Source organism: Eptatretus burgeri, chromosome 2 (genome assembly GCF_056783735.1).
Source record: "Eptatretus burgeri isolate ZD-2024b chromosome 2, Ebu_testis_v1, whole genome shotgun sequence".
NCBI lineage: Eukaryota > Metazoa > Chordata > Myxini > Myxiniformes > Myxinidae > Eptatretus > Eptatretus burgeri.
In genome coordinates this window covers 53,286,117-53,306,116 of record NC_140962.1, presented here as the reverse complement: position 1 = coordinate 53,306,116, position 20,000 = coordinate 53,286,117, and the positions used below count along the sequence as shown (strand labels likewise).

The 20,000-nt window shown below is 42.8% G+C and overlaps 1 protein-coding gene and 2 long non-coding RNA genes across 4 annotated transcripts in view; 1 reads left to right on the top strand and 2 right to left on the bottom strand.

Annotated features, from left to right (window-relative positions):
- Window positions 1–3,405: 3,405 nt before the first annotated feature.
- On the bottom strand, window positions 3,406–11,555 carry LOC147032059 (vascular endothelial growth factor A-like). 2 transcript variants are annotated; one of them, XM_085869348.1, is made up of 7 exons: window positions 11,112–11,555; window positions 10,959–11,004; window positions 9,235–9,293; window positions 8,942–9,138; window positions 6,680–6,753; window positions 6,455–6,559; window positions 3,406–6,153 (listed from the first exon to the last, which is right to left on the bottom strand). In XM_085869348.1, the coding sequence occupies exons 4-7, from the start codon at window positions 9,134–9,136 to the stop codon at window positions 6,132–6,134; spliced, it is 396 nt and encodes a 131-aa protein (XP_085725474.1). In that variant the 5' UTR covers window positions 9,137–9,138; window positions 9,235–9,293; window positions 10,959–11,004; window positions 11,112–11,555; the 3' UTR covers window positions 3,406–6,131. The 2 variants fall into 2 exon arrangements, with proteins under 2 accessions (XP_085725474.1, XP_085725472.1); XM_085869346.1 differs by lacking the exon at window positions 9,235–9,293.
- Window positions 7,317–20,000, top strand: part of LOC147032057 (uncharacterized) — a 93,362-nt gene continuing 80,678 nt past the window's right edge. The window contains exon 1 of the long non-coding RNA XR_015055023.1: window positions 7,317–7,375. This is a non-coding gene — a long non-coding RNA (uncharacterized LOC147032057). The remainder of the gene's footprint in view (window positions 7,376–20,000) is intronic.
- The window catches only part of LOC147032058 (uncharacterized), a 7,033-nt gene continuing 1,057 nt past the window's right edge, over window positions 14,025–20,000 (bottom strand). Inside the window, exons 2-3 of the long non-coding RNA XR_015051916.1 lie at window positions 18,388–18,466; window positions 14,025–14,218 (exon numbers count right to left, since the gene is read on the bottom strand). This is a non-coding gene — a long non-coding RNA (uncharacterized LOC147032058). The remainder of the gene's footprint in view (window positions 14,219–18,387; window positions 18,467–20,000) is intronic.

Below are 20,000 nucleotides of genomic sequence, written 5' to 3'. Positions count from 1 at the left end.
TTCAAGGTTTGTTGGCATAAACTTGACCTTTGGCAGCACCCAAAAATATATTTTTAAAATCCAATGGATTAAAATCCGGCCTGTGGGGCACACACTCATGTGCTGTGCCCAGGCTGATAACACGATTTCCAAACAGCCGGTGGAGCAAGTTGATGGTTTCACCAGCAGTGTGTGGTGGGGCATCATCCTGCATGAACCATGCAATTCTGAGTTGGTTTGGAGACAGTAGTTGAGCGAGATTGGCGTGGAATTTGCGTAAGAGCTCCCGATACCGCTCACCATTGACTGTCACCATCTTACCAGTGGCATCCTCGAACCAATACAGTCCCAGCATACTCCAACTGGCATTCAATGCAAAGAAGCAAGTTCATTTAGGGCCCTTGAGAGACATCTGAGACACCTCCTCAGGAGGATCATCACCCCAGAAGATGATGATGATGATGATGTGATTGTTGACAGCCCCATTCAAATGGAAGTGTGCTTCCTCACTCAACCCAAAGGAGTTGATCCAATTTGGGTACCTTTCCATTCGGTCACTGAACCAATCACACATTGTTACTCAGCTTTCCATGTCATTCAGAGTTAGTTTACACCTTACAGATATGATGTAGGAGTGCAGCTTGAGTTCAGAAGTGAGAATGAGCTGACAGATGAGGCTGAGATCACCAGTTCTCAGGAACGCTGAAGGTGGGATTTATTAGGACTTTCCATAGCAGAATCTCTCACAAGATCAATGTTCCCTTGGTCCTTGGTTTCCAGCCACTGTTGTCTTTATTTTGATTTTTCACGCTTACACGTGCTTGGAAGTGCTCCAAAAACCGTTGAATGCTCCCATTGGAAGGTCTATTACAGGTGTGAACATTTTAATACTGACAGTATCGCCCTGCACGTAGGATTTTGTCTCAAACCACAAAGTCACGATTTTCACATTTTATCCCACTGTGAACACAATAGTTGATGTAGGGTCCAACTGACTACTTGTTAGAAGTGGCATACCACCACCACCATAACCTGAAAGAGAGAAGGGTATAGCATTAGAAACGACAGAATATCATCCTACTCAAATAGTCCACTTTTTTTTGAAACACCATGGATATTTTGTCTGGATTTACATGATGGACATGGGGGGGGGGGGAGGGAGAGATTTGCAAATTGTGACACTTAAATGCAGCACGAGTGGTTTGGTGTGGTAAGTCTGATCGTAGGGATTGGTATTCAACTTAACTGAAGAGCTGATATTATTTGGGAGTGGGCTGGGGGATGGTGGAGGGTGTGGGGTAGCAGTCGAGGTGTTATGATTGGTGTCAGATCCATGAACAAGGCCTTAAATTCATATTTATGGATGACAATACCCAACCACACTGTGCACTTATTATTGCTGCACTTCAGGACTACATCATTCACATACAGTGACCAATCTGCATGATGTCCAGAACAAAATCCAATTGAACATGCTTGTGACATCCTAAGGAGACATTCATTGTTGCCAACTTCAAAGAAAGACAACCAATGAGCTTGGGGGGAAGTGATGTCACTTCCCAGAGCACCTTGGGTATCGGCAACACCATATTTTTATGATATTGCTTTTATCCCACAGTCAGTGAGGCAATCAAGTTGGAATTTACTCCTACCCCTTTGGATTTGTCTGCACGCTATCCTTTAAATTCTGAATATCAAACAAGGAGGCACCTCATGTCATTTTTAAAGTGTTCTCTCCACACTCAGAGGGGGCACTCTTACCATGATGCCACAGTGTCTGGTTAAGATAAAGGTGCTGGTCTTCTTCAACCAGAATATGCACATGGTTATAGTCTATGAACACACGTTTGGTATGTGTTATGTATGATGATGTGGGCACGTGTCAAATTAACCTCAGGAAATGGGTGAAGCACCTCGAGGACAGCAACACAGACATTGACAAACCTTGCAGTGGCCGATTCAAATTGCATCAAATGAAGAGGTCGAAGCAAAAATTAAATTTTAAAATCCTCAGGCCTTTGAGACATTTATCAATACTAGTGCGGGCCCGTAGGTGCGTGCCAGTATGTGCAGCTTCGTTCCTTTGCTCTCGTAAACGACGACTGGATTGGGGCATTATTTCAATTAGATCGGACCAACCGTATCATAAATGGCCATAACTTGGGAAACACCTGGGAAACATACTCAGGTCCCCAGCGTCAATTGTGATGTCATATCAAACGAATAAGAAGAAGAATTGTGATGCCCCCTCTTTCGCCCCTCTCTCTCCCCCCTAGTCTTGCCCCTCCTCTCTCCCCCCTAGTGTCACCCCCACTCTCACCCCTCCTCTATCTCACCCCCCTCTCTCGCCCCCTTAAAAAAACAATAAATCAATAAACATTAATTGTGACATCATTCGTGATGTCATAGCACCGTATCTTGTTATTGGTTGACAGATAAATGGCCGTAACTTGAGAACCGTTTGTCCGATTAATATCAAACCTTGAAAAGGCACATACTCAGGTCCCCAGCGTCGATTGTGACGTCATACCAAACGAAGAAGAAGAATTATGACGTCAATCGTGAAAAAAATAAATAAATAAACATTAATTGTGACATCATAGCACCGTGCCTTGTCATTGGTTGACAGATAAATGGCCGTAACTTGGGAACTGCTCGTCCGATTAATATCAAACCTTGAAAAGGCACATCCACGGGGCCCCGGCAATATTCCTGGCAAGTTTCAATCAGATCGGACTGGCGGTTGTCGAGAAACTACGGTCATAGACAGACAGACAGACACACACACATTGCTGGAATTATAGATAGATATAATGTAAGATAAGTGTAATGCTCTGAGTTGTGTGGATGTTTTGAAACCTTTTAAAATCATCATTGCAAAGAAATTGATTTAAGTATCCCCAATCAGTATTGTGTTCTGCACCAGTCATATGGCTCGCACCTGATCTGAGTATCTGTGGCATTATTTGCAAAGACTGTGTGGGAAAAACTGTTTTCTCAGCGTTAGCGTAAGGCTGGAATTTGCTTGATTATGCCAACACAATCTATGGTCTACTTTTTTTGAAGGTACTAATATTTTTCACAAAGTTTCAAACACAAACAGACTGCACTGCCAGCTTCATGTCACCTCTTTAAAGTACAGCACACATATCATCATGCTGCTTGCAGAGAATCAGAAAGATATGTGGTCAGATCCTATTCCATCCAGAGAGATACAAAGGCTGGTAAGCTACCTGTCATTCTCTATTTGTCTGACAAGATGGTGGAGGTAGTACACTTGCCTTTGAGCCATCTTGTCTGGATTATACCCTTGACCTAACCATGAACCACAAAACTGGTGCTTCACAGGAAAGGCATTGCATGCACAAGTGCATCATCCATCAGATGGATGACATCGATTTTATGAATCAACAGAAGAAACAAGAGTCAAAGAACAGGTTTTCATTTATATAATAAATATATAGTTTGGAGTTAAAAACTAAGAATTAAAAAAATTCAAAAAAACAAAAGATTCACCCTCCAAAGAAATAAACATCTTATGTACATTGATGAAATGAGACAGGACTTGAACTAAAACAACTCTCAAAGAAAACAAAGTGCTTTCACCATTGCAGAATATGAGTCTGGTGTAAACACAGATGCAGAAATCCTCTTTAAGGCAAAAGTAGTACAGGTGTTACAGTACCTGCAAGGAATTTAATAGAAACGCAAGTACATGTGCAAGGGATCCTCGGACAAGCATTGACACGGCATAGAAAAGAAAATCAGGGCAAAGCTGTTAAAGGGGCTACTGGAGAACAATTTTGAAAATATCTAAAAATGGATCTCATTCAATCCAGACTGCCTTTTGAAGAACTTTAAATAAATACAGAACAAATCATTTAAGTGCGACAAAACTCAACTTGAGCAATATAAATACATCAAATAAATATTTTTTTAGAATGCAATAAATATAACAGTTGTTAGCGATACATTGGTCACTGTATGGACATAAAAGGCACACCTCCCCAAGAGTGGTATTTTTGGACCAATCTCAGATTGTAGTAAGTTAACAGATTAATAATACAGACTGCCAGTGTCACTCACGCACACGCACACGCACACGCACACGCACACACACACGCACACACACACTCTGTCAGCGCCTGAGAACACAAGGGGCTTTCGGTCCACAATGCCTGCAAAATGGTGCTTTTTTATTCAACCCTTTTCAATCCGAGAAAAAGCTGACTATTTGGTCAAGTGGTTAAAAGACTAGCTTCTTTCTCCACTGGCTGGTGTGTGCTCAATTCGTATGGCTGCCCACTCTTGCCAAACCTCACTTGCTAAGCAAACTGAGTGTGCCAAACGACCCACAGATAGAGTTGACTGAGGCTTTAGTCCTGCAGTGGACTGCAATAAGCTAGTTTAAGGTTTTGAATCCCAGCTCAATAAGAAAATTTGCAGAAGCATTCAGAATGGGATGACACGTCAGATTCCCCGTTAATAACACAACTGTGTCGGTGTAAGTCACTAATGAGTTCCTTCTATCTCGCTTGCACACTGTTCACCACTTTACTTGAATGGAAATCAAAATGCCCGAGAGTTTGACATCACGATTCATGAAATCAGGCTTGGCAGAATGACAGAAATTTGGCCATAAGTTAACAATATTTTCTGCTTCAGTTTAAGTAACAGCAGTAACAGCTAACACGAAGACTGAAACAACCAAAACACTTGCTTGAGGTTAACACTGTAGCCAAACAATCAGCACTTCATAAAAAAGCAACGTGTGCAATAAATAATATATAAATACATCCGCGTTACTTGAAAATAAGGCACCGTTAAGTACTGACAAAAATCCACCAAAGTAAAGTCGCAACTTGACTCAAATAATCTCTCTCTCTCTTTCCTGTCCTCTCCACCCCCCCCCATCCCCAACCTCACCAGATAAGGTGGGAAAAAGTAATTTAACCAGAAAATGACCTGGCACCTAGATTGGGCAGATCTACAAAATATTCCACCAACAAAGGGTGTTTTTCTCACCCCGAGTCACAAGGTGAGTTTAGCGAGAGTTGGCAAGCCGTGATGTCATAAGCCAGAGTCCAAGCTTTTCATGGTGCCATGTGACTTGTTGATCATCAACACAAACTCATTGCATCGAGTCCCTTTCACCCTGACATATAGTGAACCAGTTTTCTGTTTGGTACAGGCGAAAACAGTACTGTTTCTAAGGTACGATGCTTTGTACTTGTGACCCTAATTTATGATTATGCTGTGAAAGGCCATCCATCTACATATTACATATGCACCGTTGTGAGTGGATAGATGATTTTTTGTGAAGGTAAGGGGAAGGTAGAAGAGAAAAGATGGTATAAGAGTTGGGAAATATGGGAGAAACAGGGGAAGAAGTTAAGGCAGAAGAAGAAGAGGTAGAAAGAAATGCTTTAAGAGGGGTGGAAGAGATCAAAATTTCCATCGTTTTATGTGTAATATGTAGATATATTTTTAAAACAATGGCTGTACAAAGAAGGCTTAGTTATACACTCAGAGTAGCTTTAGCCAAGATCCAATCTGCAGCTTGAGATAGCAAATTGAGATTCACCCATAGTTTGATATCAAAATAGAATCTAAAATAAAAAATATTTGACAATCCTGCATAAGAGAACAATTTTCATTCCACGGGGCAGTTGAGCCATGCAGGGTCTGAAGGCCGACGGCCATGAAGTTATGGTCAACTTTCGTAGAGTGGAGGTCTTGATGGTGCTTTAAACCCCAACATAAGGAAGTCTACAAGGACTGTGTCGTCTTCGGCAAAAATAGCAGTGGACTAAAAGGTGATAAAATATGATTAGTATATTGCCACGCATTTGCCATTTACTCAGCCGCTCTACAAAGTCTTGTCTTTCTTTTCAGTCCACTTGCCCAATATTCATGATACCGATGGCCAGCCAAGAATTCGGCCCAAGTATCTCAGCAGCTCATTTCACTTCTCGCTCGCTCTGAGCAGCAGTAACGTTCAGTGGAAGACTTCAGTTCCTCAGTGGTAGTTGGCCAGCCATTTCAAGCAGTGATCTTCACAAAGCAGAGTCACAGGGTCAGAGTACATTGACCGCATTGTTTCATCCCTGTTGTTCCACATTGGGCAGCACAAGCAACCAAAACTTCAAACATCACCTCCTGACTTTTTCACACCTAACAGGCAGAGAATAAAAAAAAAAAATTCATTGTAGATGTTTTTAAACTAAATTATGATGCCATAATAGTCCCTAGGTAAATTGTTTAGATATTAGCAGTTAAAGAATGCCTTTTTGGAAACAGGTTATTTAAGATACCTATTATATCGTGCCAAATTTTAGCAGATGAAATGGACCACAAAATCACATCAATAATAATAATAATAATAATAATAATGGCCAGCCAATCTTCTTTTGATCCTTCCCCACCTCAACCTCAACCTCCCAGTCATTCTCAAGTGACATGTCATGTGACTCACCGGCAGTGTCTGTTGGGCACTTGTTTGTGTCTGCAGGTGATGTTACAAGTACAGGCACAGGTTTTGGTGTCTAGTACAAAATTGGGTTTGAGGCAAGGCTTGCATCTGCAAGGTAAAGCAGAAGAATAATATTTATGTGGATGGATAACACAGCCAGAGAATCACTTTCACCGAAGAGCATCATTGGTTTACATTTTGCACTTTTCGACATGCGATGCAACGTACCTGCATTTACAATTCGTGTGCAGTGCAAATGACATCACAACAAACTGGGCTTTTTTGAAACTGGTCTTGAACAACTGCACACCAGAGAAAATGTCATGCAGTTTACAATAATGTTGAAATGTTATAATGCATACACCAGAGGTTGGCTATAATAATAACAGTTTTGCTTATTTTAGATGAAAAATTAGTAAAAGAAAAATCTATTTTTAAACACTAAATGAGGCATTGATGTGTTCAAGGAATCAAGACAGTCAGCTTTCCAAGCCCACCAAAAATGGCAAGCCACAACCTGTCTGAGCGGCACAGAGCAAGAACAATGCTAAAGAGTAAAATAAGGTGGATTTGGGAGCAGCACCTTCGCAAGTCCTTTTAACACACAAGGCCCTCGGAGGCAGACAACAGAAATCCAACCTAAAGCCACCAACAACAGTGCCAATTACTCGTCTCGTGTGATCGTTTAAAGTTGTGGTAATGGCTGCTGTTTGTGCCACCCCATACAAACAGACAAAACCTGTGCACAGGTTATTTGTGGTGAGAATGTCGCCATGGGTGCAGGCAGACCTGTGTTTTGTGATTGGGTGTAACCGTGGCACAGCCAAAGCAAAACAAAAAAAACAAAAAAAAACATTCAGCCATCTTGGACAGTAGGTTGTGCAAGACCTCTGCTTGCCGGTGTGCTCTTAAAGAAAATGGATGGTAAGTACCTTGTTCGAAGTGACAACACTTATCCTTATCCTAGATCACATCACAACTACCTGGGGTTTTTTTAATGTTTTAATTACAAGAGATGGATTGATTTCAATCTTTCAGAATGACGTCCGATAATGAGGGAAGGTAATAAGATTAAATCACGGTCAGTGGACTATTGACACCTGTAGATCAGATCAGCTGGGACATGCAGATAATCTCATCCTGAATGTCGTTAATGAGCGAGCTAGGTTTGTTTTTTCCAACAATACAGTCATTTCAGGCCGGTTCTCCTGATACTAACTCGACTCCCATGAAGCTTAGAACCCAATTCCTTAATACTGCTGCCTTCAATGGGAGTTGAACCCACAACTTCGGGCATGGCAGTCCAGTATCTTGTTCAACAAGCCACCACTGTACCAAAGTAAACGTTACCCTCAATGGTGAAACGAGTCCATTTCCAAACCCAAATTCTTCAACCACACTAGACATGATAACATTGACAACATGTCAAAAAGCATTATTTTGTTTGCAATAAACCATACATCGTACAACTCTTGGGCAAGAAGCAGTAACCACCACCAAGCTATTTCACTTGAGCGAACACAACATATTGTTTGGAGTTTGCATCACATGACATGCGATCTAAATGGACTTCAACAATGCTTATCCCATTGTCTGCAACGTCACCCCCCTTTTTTTTTTTGTTCGTGAACAAAACCCTTTGTGGTTTCGCACAGCTGACCCCATACAACCAGGCATCCGACCTACAATTAACCACCCATGCCAAAAGTAGAATGCAAATCATTGTGTGGATTTCCGCCAGCTGTGCCACCACCTATGGAATAATTAGTACAGCGAAGTGGAGCATTTTATGTGGCTTTGTCATTACGTGTAATGAAGGTGCCACGACGGGCTTTGTGATGTTATGAAAACTGCAAGAGGTGCAAATATTCATTTTGCTTCAAGCCGGCGTTGTGTGTGTGTGTGTGTGTGTGTGTGTGTGTGTGTGTGTGTGTGCTACGGTAGCGAAATCGATCTACCCCGAGAAAGTTCAATAATCAACACAACTTGTTGACGTACAACATTTGTTTTACGTAACCCTCAAACGAGCGATACTTCTATCTCATTCAGACTCTTGTCTTTGGAAGCAACTTGAGCGACCACATGGTGATGGTGGTGACCCCCACATGCTACGGCCTACAGAACAATTGACGAGTCAGTCAGTGCCAAGTGCCAAGTGCCAAGTGCCAAGTCAGTCCCTCATCATTCCCAGCCACATACAGACGCTTGTGCAAGATTTGTTTAAACTTCAACTCTGTCGTTCACGCTTCGTCACCCTTCCTTCACGTATCGGCGCGTCATGATAAACTACGTTGACGCGAGATAAAGCCGGGCTGAAAAAGCGCGTCGCCATGAATCTAGACCGTACAAGTTATGTGGGAGAATGGAAAACGCAAGGTTCATGCCCATGTTGAGGGGTAACTTTTAAAGGTGTCTCCATCGAATTATGAAGAAGCATGACCGATCCGTCTTTTGTTGACTCATCGTGTATCTATAAGCAAACATGCTCACCTCAACGCTCACGTTTCTGCTCTCCACGGCTATGCACTCCCTCTGGTGGTCTGTACAGCATCCCCCACAGCGTCGTACTGGCACGCCAGATGGCCGAAAGGTGAAAGACGATTCGTGTGGGTACTCCGTGGCGACGTCAACAATAGCATCGCGTGGTTGGCATTGGGTCAATCGGATTGCGTCCTTGAACTCCATGACTGTAGGCAGAACCGAGGAGGAAGAGTGGAAGTGTAACTTGCTTGTAGAAGTTAACTTGCACAGTTAGACATACTTCAGATAGATTCCCCACCTACCAAGAAAATGGCGCAGCAAAAGCTGGGCACATAAAATCACCGGGATGTATGGAGTTTTCCTACAAAAAGGAAAGAATTAGGGTCAACGACTGATTTTATTCCTTCTTTTTTTTTTTGTCTCATTCAGCCGATGACATGACCTCCAGTCTCTGTGAGCTCTGTTTCGTTTTATTTTTGCTGCTCTTGCTTTTGACCTATTGCCCACTGACTTGCCATGTCTTTCTATCTACAACCTCGTGTTTACATAAAATGCTCAATGACCATGCCACGGCTCGAGGTTTTCTCGCAGCATTTTGAAAAGTAGGTAAATGGTTAGATGCCTTCTCAGAGGGCAACACACTACCCTGCTCAGCTTTGCTCGTCTGCCAAAAAAACGCAGCGTCGGCGCCTGTTCGCGCGTGTCAAGGGGAGTTGCAGACCCGGAGCGACCTTGGCAGTTTGGAATTCGGAACGGGTGCAGGAAAGGGTTGGGGATGGGGCGGGTGGAGGGAGTGGGAGTACGTGCCGCCATGCCAATCTAGCCAGCGCTCGTGGCAACAGCAATAGCCCACCCGGCCTGAGCACATTCCCATGGATAAAAGCCTTATTGCGTGCGCGTACCACTAAAAGTTAACCAAAGTTGATTAAAAGTTTGGGGGAAAAAGAAAATAATAATGAGGAGGCACAGTTGCCAGGACTTGTCATGAAGAGCATGCATGCAAAAAGTATGTCTGTGGACATCCATGACATAATCTCAATTTATCAAATACAATGCAGCATTTACAGGTTCAGCATGCTCGAGATGTGTTGAGAAAGACAAGTAAAGATTCACGACTGATCCACATTGGCTACGTAGTGCAATGCAAGGGCATGTGAACAAAGGCAATAAAACACAGGACGGCATGGACGTGCACTCGTCCATCCCGCATTGTTGTTGTTTTTTCAGAACCCTGGGTTACCCCATGAGGACGGGTACTGCCGTACAGAGAAGTACAAATCGGAGGTGAAAATTCAACACCTGGCACAGTGCAGCCCTAAAGATGAGACGGCAATCGGGCCGTTCGATCTGCTAGTGATGTTACTTTTCATTTCAACGAAATACAAACGTGTTCGCCATTGTGTCCTGTCACCATGACAATTAAAATTTCCTCCCTCATTAGGGCTTAGCCATTTAATAAGACCGACGTATAGCTGCATCAAAAAAAAGGTTGGCAGACCAATGTCTGACTTACAAGGCTACAAACAGCACAAACCTCAGAACTGCAACAAAGCAGAATCATTTTTGATAATAGTGATTCCCAGATGGATCAAAACTTACACTTGATCAACAAACAAACAAACAAACATTCCCAGTTCAGGTCCAGTGGAGGGCACATTGGAACCACCTTGCCTCATTGGAACCCTTCGCAGACGATGCAACAGCGATCCTACGAGAACCCATAAATGGTGAAGCTCGAGAGATGAGAATAAAACAATGAAATTGCAAACTTTACAATTTTGTTTACAAATTTTGCTTCCCCTTAGATTTGGTCTTCAATGCACGGCCTGTTTATCTCTCCGCAACGATCCTGGACGTCGTCGCAACATGAACATGCAGTCTCCTCCAAAGCACAGCTTCATGGGACACCAATGATCCGTCGGGACGATTAAGACCGTTCATCGGCAACAGGACAAATAGGTCACGAGGTTCAACAACCGAGCCGCAGCAGGTGCAACGGAAAGGCGCGTCTGACAGGTAAACTCACCTTCGTTTGCCGAGCTCGGGGAATCCCACGCAGATACGCTCATCGTCTGCCAAAAAAAAGGGGGGACAACGTGCGAACACGATCAGTCATTCATCTGGCCGCAGGAGGACGAGCGGGGTCGCGGCGTCTATCCTTAAACATAGCTTGTAGTACCTCTACAGCTGGCGTCAAGAGCACCAGTATGAGGAACGCAGGGTGCATAGTCCCACGCAACGGCTAGTAGTAGTTTTAGTGGTGGTAGTGGTAGTGGTGGTAGCAGTGGCAGCACAGTAAGTGGTGGCTGAGAACTCCACGGGGTAGGACCGAGAGAAGTTACCCTGCTCGAGTAGGCGTCATGTCACAAGCAGATAGATCATCGACAGACCCGGACCCGCGGCACGGGAAACGCAAGTGGAGGGACACTCGGTTCAGCCTTCAGGTCACTCTGTCTAACTCATTAACTAATTAATCCTTCTTCAGTGGTGCTCTTCTTCTTCTTCCTTCGTCTTGTTGATATGGCGACACGACGTGTTCTGAGCTGGCTCGCTCACTCTCTCACTCTCTCTCGTCAGGAGATCAAAGCCGCACAGAGGGTGCGCACGTTGTGCCTCTGGTTCTGTCCGTCAGGCGCTTTATATTTGCATGGCACTCACCGCCCCCTGGCGGAAACACGTCCTCGTTTATTATTAATTAGTCTGTAGAACACTGAGCATGAGAAAATTGGACAATCACACTGAAAAACGTGTGTAATCCTTCCTCGCACACTTGTTTTTTGGAGATGCGTGTCGATTACAACACGCATCGCTTCACAGATCTCGCCTATTACTTTCATGGGATTTATCAGAATTCCTCGGGAAGTGGCACAGACTCAACTTTGAACGTGTCGTCGGGGTCAGAGGGAGTGCACTGGTTTGGAATCTCGTCGGGAGTGGTGCTTTCGCAGGCATGGCTGGTGTTGCATCACAGTCAGTGCGCCGTCCCTCGGCGATGGACGTTCGACCGAGTGTCTGGTCTGCCAGCATTAGTTGGAGGGGGACGGGGGACGGTATAGATCCTCAGCATGGTTTGCAACAAGAGTTGACAAGTTATCGCCAGCTGCCGCCATCAGGAACAAATTAGAAACTCCCGCCACCTTGATTGGAACGTCAAGCCTCGTCAGCCGGTTCGTGAAAGACTTGGAACAAGCACCACGCACTCCGAGCCGCCGACTCCAACATAATGGGACATGTAAAGGGAGGGAGAGGTTCCTCGTGTAAACTGGGATAAAACGCGACTGTAAATTACCGTCCTGGTGATGTGCAGGCAGAGCCTCACATCATACGACAAATGAGAGCACGTCAGGCTTTTAGAGCGATGCTCTGTGCGCTGAGGAATATCTCCAGCGTTTCACTTGTTTACATAGCCGACATTACAGGTGCCTTTCGCGACAACAGGTTAAGAATATACCTTTCCGGTAGACTTCGCACAAATTCCAAACTCCAACCCTGTTTGAGAGCTGCTTCGGAGGACCTTTCGGAGGGTGGAGCGATCTGTCCAGGGTTTATCCTCAGGCCTGGAACATTCAACACATCATCATGGGTGTGTCTACTACTACTACTACTACTACTACTACTACTACTACTACTACTACCACTACTACTTTAAGGGCCCCCAAATTCGTCACACCTATTTGTAGGGTCAGCTGGGGAAACTTTGTGGCCAAAGCCTTTCACGAACCAGCTGGCCAGGCTGAACCTTCGACTGAAGGTGCAGGAATTTGTCATTTGTTCAAGTTGCTGCAGACAACTCACCAACTCTTCACAAAGGACACCATAGGATGTTTAACTTTCACCAAGTTCACCGACTCATGCCTCCAGACGGGACGCTCAGTTGAAGGTGTGAGGGACGACACATACACACACACGTTGATACATCATCCTGCGTATGAAACACCGGGATGACAGGTTATAGCTGGGTCGACATTGAAACCTGGGCAAGACAGCTTTAAAATGAGTGTGCAGTGTGTGCGTGTGCGTGTGTGTGCGTATATTATGCCATTTTAGGCCATCTCGACCAATCATATTTTCCGCACGCGCTCGCATCGTTGGGGAATATTGAGGTTCAGACAAAACTGCAGCCCGTAGAAAACGTTCTCCCACCCCACATATCCAAATCCAGTTTGTTCAGATCCATGACCAGAACATGAAAACATTTGTATTTCGTTCCCCCTCGTTTCCCAACATCACACAACCTTTTACCATAAATAATGTGTAAATGCCGGATAATATTAAGTTCAGAAAATGCATGATGATAAATCAGATGGAAGAGTTAATCATCAATACTCTAAGCTTTCATTGCAGTGAAGACTGTGGGTTATCATCACATTATACAATGGGTGATGTCGGTACGTAAAGGTCTTCCTGCCTCTTCACCAAAGGTCACATAAGCTCGCAGTGTCCCCTTATAATGGCATTTCTTGTTCATCGTGGGCAATGCCAAATCTTTAGCCGCTCTGATTGATCGCAATAACAACAGAATGAGGTATTAATACTGAACAAGCAAGTATGGGATTAAGCAGTCATGGATTACAACCACAACAAAGAAGCAATTTTTTTAAGCTTCATCATTCGACTCTCTTACCATGAGACTCGGTTTACAGCAAATGCTCGAGCAATCGTGCTCAAGGCCTGGGACAGTTTAAAATGCTTTGCATGAAACAATCAGCAAATACAATCATGATAGCACAAAAATGCAGCATATCGTGCAAATTTTGATCACAATGATTCCTTTTTGGTTGGGGATTAAAACAATTTGCTTTCAAACTGCAAACAGTGTGAAATAAAGACAGTGAGCAAAGTACAAACCGTTGAAATGTGCCAACGCCAAAACATTCCATCCAAATCCAATTTGTTCAGATCTCCGTTGAGATAAATTAGCCAAAAATGCATCTTCAAAAGGTCCTTTAACTTGGAACTATGGAATGTGGTTAAAATATCGACTTCAAGCCCACATGACACACTTTGTAAATGCGAGACATTTTTGCAGCCACAAAGCAATCTTTGAGCTTACACCACTAGAATGTAGGTATTTGGGAGTGGGTACCTGTGAACAGGGCCCCAAGCCTGGTGTTGGGTTAGTGGTTAGGGTGGCGGCTTGTGATCCTAGGGTCCTGAGTTCAAGCCTTGTTGGCCGCTGAATTAATACCAGTGTACTGGTAAGTACCAGTGAGTGTACTGGTAAGGGGGACACTGCATCAGCGGCATAGCCGTGTCCCAACCAATGATGCAACCAGCAGCTACAGGCTGCACTCGATAGAAAGAACAGGGCCACAATTGATCAGCGCATCGGGTCAATCGCTTATTATTTATTGACAAAACAAAAAAAACAATATTTAAGAGATATTTACCCTTCAAATGACTCCATAATAAATGTATGATTGAGGATGTCATTGTATTCCAAAATGCTGCACCTCTGTGCCTTGCAAATTGTAACCTGATTATTAAAGTTAAATGATAAATTAATTAATATCAATACCATTCCAAAAATATCACATCAATTATATATTTAAAAGGACCAATTCTTATGAGCAATGCACACACACACACACACACACACACACACACACACACACACACACACACACACACACACACACACACACACACACACACACACACACACACACACACACACACAGTCTCCTCCAATTGTTGAATTTTATATTTGTCCCAAACTCCTTTCCCTTTTCTTCCATTTCATACTCTCTTCTCTTTATTTATTCACTAGTACGTGCGTGGCCGTACGTGCAAACCAAAAAAACAAAACAAAATTCAAACAACCACACAGGCCGTTCCTTCGCTGTTGTAAACGACGACTGGATTGGGGCATTGTGTTTATCTATAAATGTGCTTAATAAATCGAGAAATTATTAGAATACAGTGTCATCACTATTCGGAAGTCCGTACGTTGTAACCCGTTATGGGGAACGCGGCTGAAGTTCTATTGCCCATCGGCCACGCCTACGCAACAACGTGTCTTGTCATTGGTTGGTAAATAAATGGCTGCAGCAACGTGCCTTGTCATTGGTTGGTAAATAAATGGCCATAACTTGGGAAGCACTTGTCCGATTAATATCAAACCTTGAAAAGGCACATACTCAGGTCCCCAGCAATATACCTGGCAAGTTTCAATTACATCAGACCAGTGGTTGTCGACAAACAGCGGTCACAGACACACAGACACACAGGCACACAGGCACACAGACACACAGACACACATTGCTGAAATTATAGATAGATGAATGTTCTCCTACCCCACATGCATGCTATGGAGACGATCCCAAATTGTGCAGAGTAGGATTTTATGAGTAGCAGGTATAGAACTCTGATTAGGTTCAGCGACAACCTTCATTTTGTAAATCCATTTATGGCAGCTACAGTTGTTTCACATCGCCATTGGAGGTAGTTACGTAGCTTGTCCTGTGTACACACCAGTGTAATAATTTCATTACCCCACGTAAAGTGGGGTGAAACAATCGGTTCACTCTATCTGTCTGCCTGTCGACAGACATCATTCTATGATCGAGAAACAACTTAATTTCACTTGAATTTTTTATTTTGAACACCGTGGAACAAGAATCGGAACAATAACCTGCAGGTTAGCAGTACTTTGGCTCTGAATTTGGCAAATTGTATGTAATCTTGTCGTTCCGATCGTGCATGTGCACAGAGGAGTAATGTGATTTTTTTTTACTCTGTAAGGCAGTCAAACAAAATTGGTAATCATTACAAACAGGAAACTTACTGTTTATAGGGATGTCATAAAGGACACAAACAACAGGCAGGAATAAATAATTTAACGTGTTAAAGAAGGTGGTATAAAAAGATGCTGCACAATGGTGATAAACTTCGCAAAAAAAGTTTTTTTTCAAACAACTCTTATAATCTTTATTTTATTTCAATTGAATGATATACTTAAACGCTGTAAAACACAAATCACCTTCTTTGCACTTTCAAAAACCTCCAGTTAAGCAATACTTGAACAAAATATTACATCATCTTATGCCATCTCGATCAATCAAATTTGCGACATGCACTCTCTGCGTTGGGGAATCTCGGCAGACAAAACGATGGCTCGTGGGAAATATAGATCGTACTCAGAAACGCATAAGAAGAGTTGAAAAGACCCTCCCCAAGTCCTTCTTCTCAAGACTGCGCAGGGCAAGGTGTTCTATGAACCCTCTAGTTTCATTAACTTGCCAAAACGAAGTTTTTGCAAGATATGTTAGTCAGCTTGTATGTTTTTTTGTTTGTTTGTTTGTTTGTTTGTCTGTAATCACGTATAAAAAAATTCTGCAGAGCACAGTTATCATTGGAAATTTTTGTAACTTCGCATATCAGAGGCCTATAGAGGTCCCTTTCAGTGCACAAAATTTTGAAGGTCAAGGTCAAAGGTCAAGGTCACTTTGTCGCAAATCAGGGGAGTCGACGAAACCCTTATTTTTTGAGTAATTTTGATCGGATCGTCTTCAAACTTCATGGGAATATAGTTCATGGTCTGGCGCTCAGCTGATTAATTTTTGGTGGCGATTGGCCTTGACCTTCATGGTTAGCGCGTGAGGTCAAACATATTTGACCCCAAGGTCAAATTTTCAAGTTTTAGGAACCATATCGTGTGGTACCTCAGATTGAACACTTCGATGAGTGCTTTCTAGATTTGTCAAGCTTGAGACATTATGACGTCATTTGGTGACGTTATGAGGCAAACGCATATTTTTCATGGTTACTCTGTAGAACGATTCTCATCGGAATCTCTCGTCGGCAGATATTCCTCAAGGAGTCGCTCCTGGTGGATAGCAGCTCTGTTCACCTCAGTGTGACCTTAAAGAAGTCACACGTGGTCACCTTTTGGCAAGATACGGGTCACCCTGCGGGTGACTGTTTTTATTCTTTTTTTATTGCCCACGTGAAACGTATTGTCCACAAGAAACCTGAAACTTGCACATTTGTCATTCACTGGCAATTCAAAAAGTGTGCAGGTGTATCACACACACTTTTCATATTAGCATTAAACATACGAGTACGTGCCCGTAAAAAAAAAAAAAAATTAATCTATAAATATTCAAACCGCGAGCAACAAACAACAACCACACAGACCGTTTCTTCGCTCTCGCGTGCCCGTACATGCGTGGCCCGGAAGTTCGCATATTATTCGCAGTTACGATTATTCGCAATTTAGTTTTAATACCCAATTATTCAATTAGCGCCAATGTATTTTACCTTTTCGCAATGTAGTGGTAAGGAAAAACAAGAAGAGAAGAGAGAGAAAAAAATTTACTGTGTGGTTCGGAGCACACCAGCACTCTGATGTTACCGAAATTTATGCACCGTCTAATATGAAAACGATCATAACTTGGGGCATTGTGTTTATCGATAAATGCGCATAAGAAATCGAGAAATTATTAGAATACACGAAGTCATCACTATCCTGAAGCCCGTACGTTGTAACCCGTAATGGGGAGTGCAGCTGAGCTTCCCTTCCCCATCGGCCACACCCACACACGTGTCTTGTCATTGGTTTGGTAAATAAATGGCCATAACTTGGGAAGCACTTGTCCGATTAATATCAAACCTTGAAAAGGCACATCCTCAGGTCCCCAGCAATATACCTGGCAAGTTTCAATTAGATCGGACCAGTGGTTGTCGAGAAACAGCGGTCACAGACACACACACACACACACACACACACACACACACACACACACACACACACACACACACACACACACACACACACACACACACACACACACACACACACATTGCTGGAATTATAGATAGATGAATTGAATTTTGCACAAATCATAGTCTAAAACGACAGCAAAAAGTAAGTAGAACATGAATGCCTGAACGATTAAAACTGAAACAATTATGAAGTGGGTCCATGCGATGGATTCCTCATTACCTTATGAACTTCCTGCACAGCATGTTTCCCATGCAATGTACAAATTGAGGGAAGGTTTGTCCATATTACACGCTGGACAATCTTCCTGGGTTTTTCCAATTTCTTAACATTCTCTCTTGACAAATTAACAAATGTACATATCAGAGCTGGCAGGATGGCTTTTAGGTACACACGCTCACCTTTCAGCCATCTAGCCTGGGCTTGAATTTCAAGCCAGCTATAAACTGTCATCCTGGAGTTTCACAGGTGGGGTGATTCATCAATGTGTTTGCCGTCTCTCGGATGGATGTTAAACTGGACGTCCCGTCTGCCGGCATTACAATTTCCTTTATCTTGTTAACATTAATAACTAAATAGAGATGGTCAGACCAGTCTTTGAACTTTGTTCACATATTCTTGCAAGTCGTTCAGTAGGAACCCACTAATTACTATATCAGTATATTTCATAAGCCTGGTGTTGCCTCAATGGTTAAGGTGGTTGCCCTAATATTGGGTCTTGAGTTCATACCTGCTGGCCGAGTCTTGAGTTTGAACCCTTGTTATGCTGTTAGATCACACCATGTGGGTTGATTCAGCCTGTCGTCCTTCTGAGGTCAGAAAAATGAGTACCAGCTTACTGGTAACAGGGGGGTACTGCATCTGCAGCGCAACCATGCTCCCAGCAATAATGCAACCAACAGCCATAGGCTGCATACAAAATAATAATAATAATAATAATAATAATAATAATAATAATAATAATAATAATAAGTACATTTCATAACACTAGAACTACAATTAGGACTTGGATTCCCCAACATGTTTAAAAAAGAAACCAAATACCATTTCCAGGAAACATTTGAGTGTTTCGTGAAGAGTTTGCAAATTTTCTGTCGGTGTTTATTCATTCCTCACCCAAAAACCCCTTCATACAGCAACAGAGGCAGTATTGTAACAGCAGTAACAGCAGCAGTATTGTAACAGCGGAAACAACAGGAACAACAGCAGCAGCAACAACAATGGCAACAACTAGCAGTAGCAGCAGCAGCAGTATTGTAACAGCAGTAACAGCAGCGGTATTGTAACAACAGCAGAAACAACAGGAACAGCATCCACAGCAGCAATAGCAGCAGTATTGTAACAGCAGTAACAGCAGCAGTATTGTAACAGCAATAACAGCAGCAGAAACAACAGGAACAGCAGCAGCAACAGTAGCAGCAGCAACAGTAGCAGCAGCAACAGTAGCAGCAGTAGCTTACATGGCAAGTGACCTGTATTTTGCGGTTTGATCTGTTTTTCTTTCTTTAAACCCACAGATCCATTTTAGTTTTGTTAAAACCCATATTTGGTGGAAAGTACGAACAATTTCAAAAATGCAATGTTCAGCTTCCATTCCACTTGCATGGATTCACACACAGAGTGATAGATCTGTAGCGATCTCTATCCGATATGCGTGGTACCGCTCCAATCTGACTCTATTGGCTGGGTGATGTCATGAGCTTTACCCAACCGACCAATTCCTTCAATCCTCATCTGTCCACATTGTCACTTCCTCTCATCTACCATTTGTCATCACTCCAACTCAATTGGAAGCCCTATTTGCTTTCCAATTCACTCTTCGACAACTTACTGTGATATTTATTGGTACTTTTGAGTATTTTGAATGTTACAATTTGATTCAGATCGTTATCATTCGTATACAAGGTGTCCACAAATTACCGTTCCAAATTGAAACCGTTATAAAAAAATGAATGAAATGGGATACAATGATGGAGTTTGATGCTTGTGAATGAACGAACATATCTCAAAGTTTTATTTTCAAGATTAATCAAGATCATCACAGCACATTAATCACCATTTATCATAACTTGGTCCCTACAAACCAGGCAATACTGCTCTTTATTGTGGGGACGCTATTTAGAGTAAATGTGATGTCACACGTCACAGGCAACAACTGGAATGAAAAAAGTAAATAAAACTTTGAGAAATGTTCTTTGCTTGAGAAATGGTATGTATGTATGTATGTATGTATGTATGTATGTATGTATGTATGTATGTATGTAATCTTATTTGGAACCTCCTTATCATTACCGATAGTTAACATATCAAAGAGCATTTTTAACCACGTTTGGTTAACCCTTT

Coding starts and splice junctions, on each gene's coding strand:
- LOC147032059 (XM_085869346.1), bottom strand. CDS start 11,159: ATGCACCCTGCGTTCCTCATACTGGTGCTCTTGACGCCAGCTGTAGAG. Junction 6,560..6,679: donor CACACGAATTGTAAATGCAG/GTACGTTGCATC, acceptor TTTACCTTGCAG/ATGCAAGCCTTGCCTCAAAC. Junction 6,154..6,454: donor GTGCCCAACAGACACTGCCG/GTGAGTCACATG, acceptor TCTGCCTGTTAG/GTGTGAAAAAGTCAGGAGGT.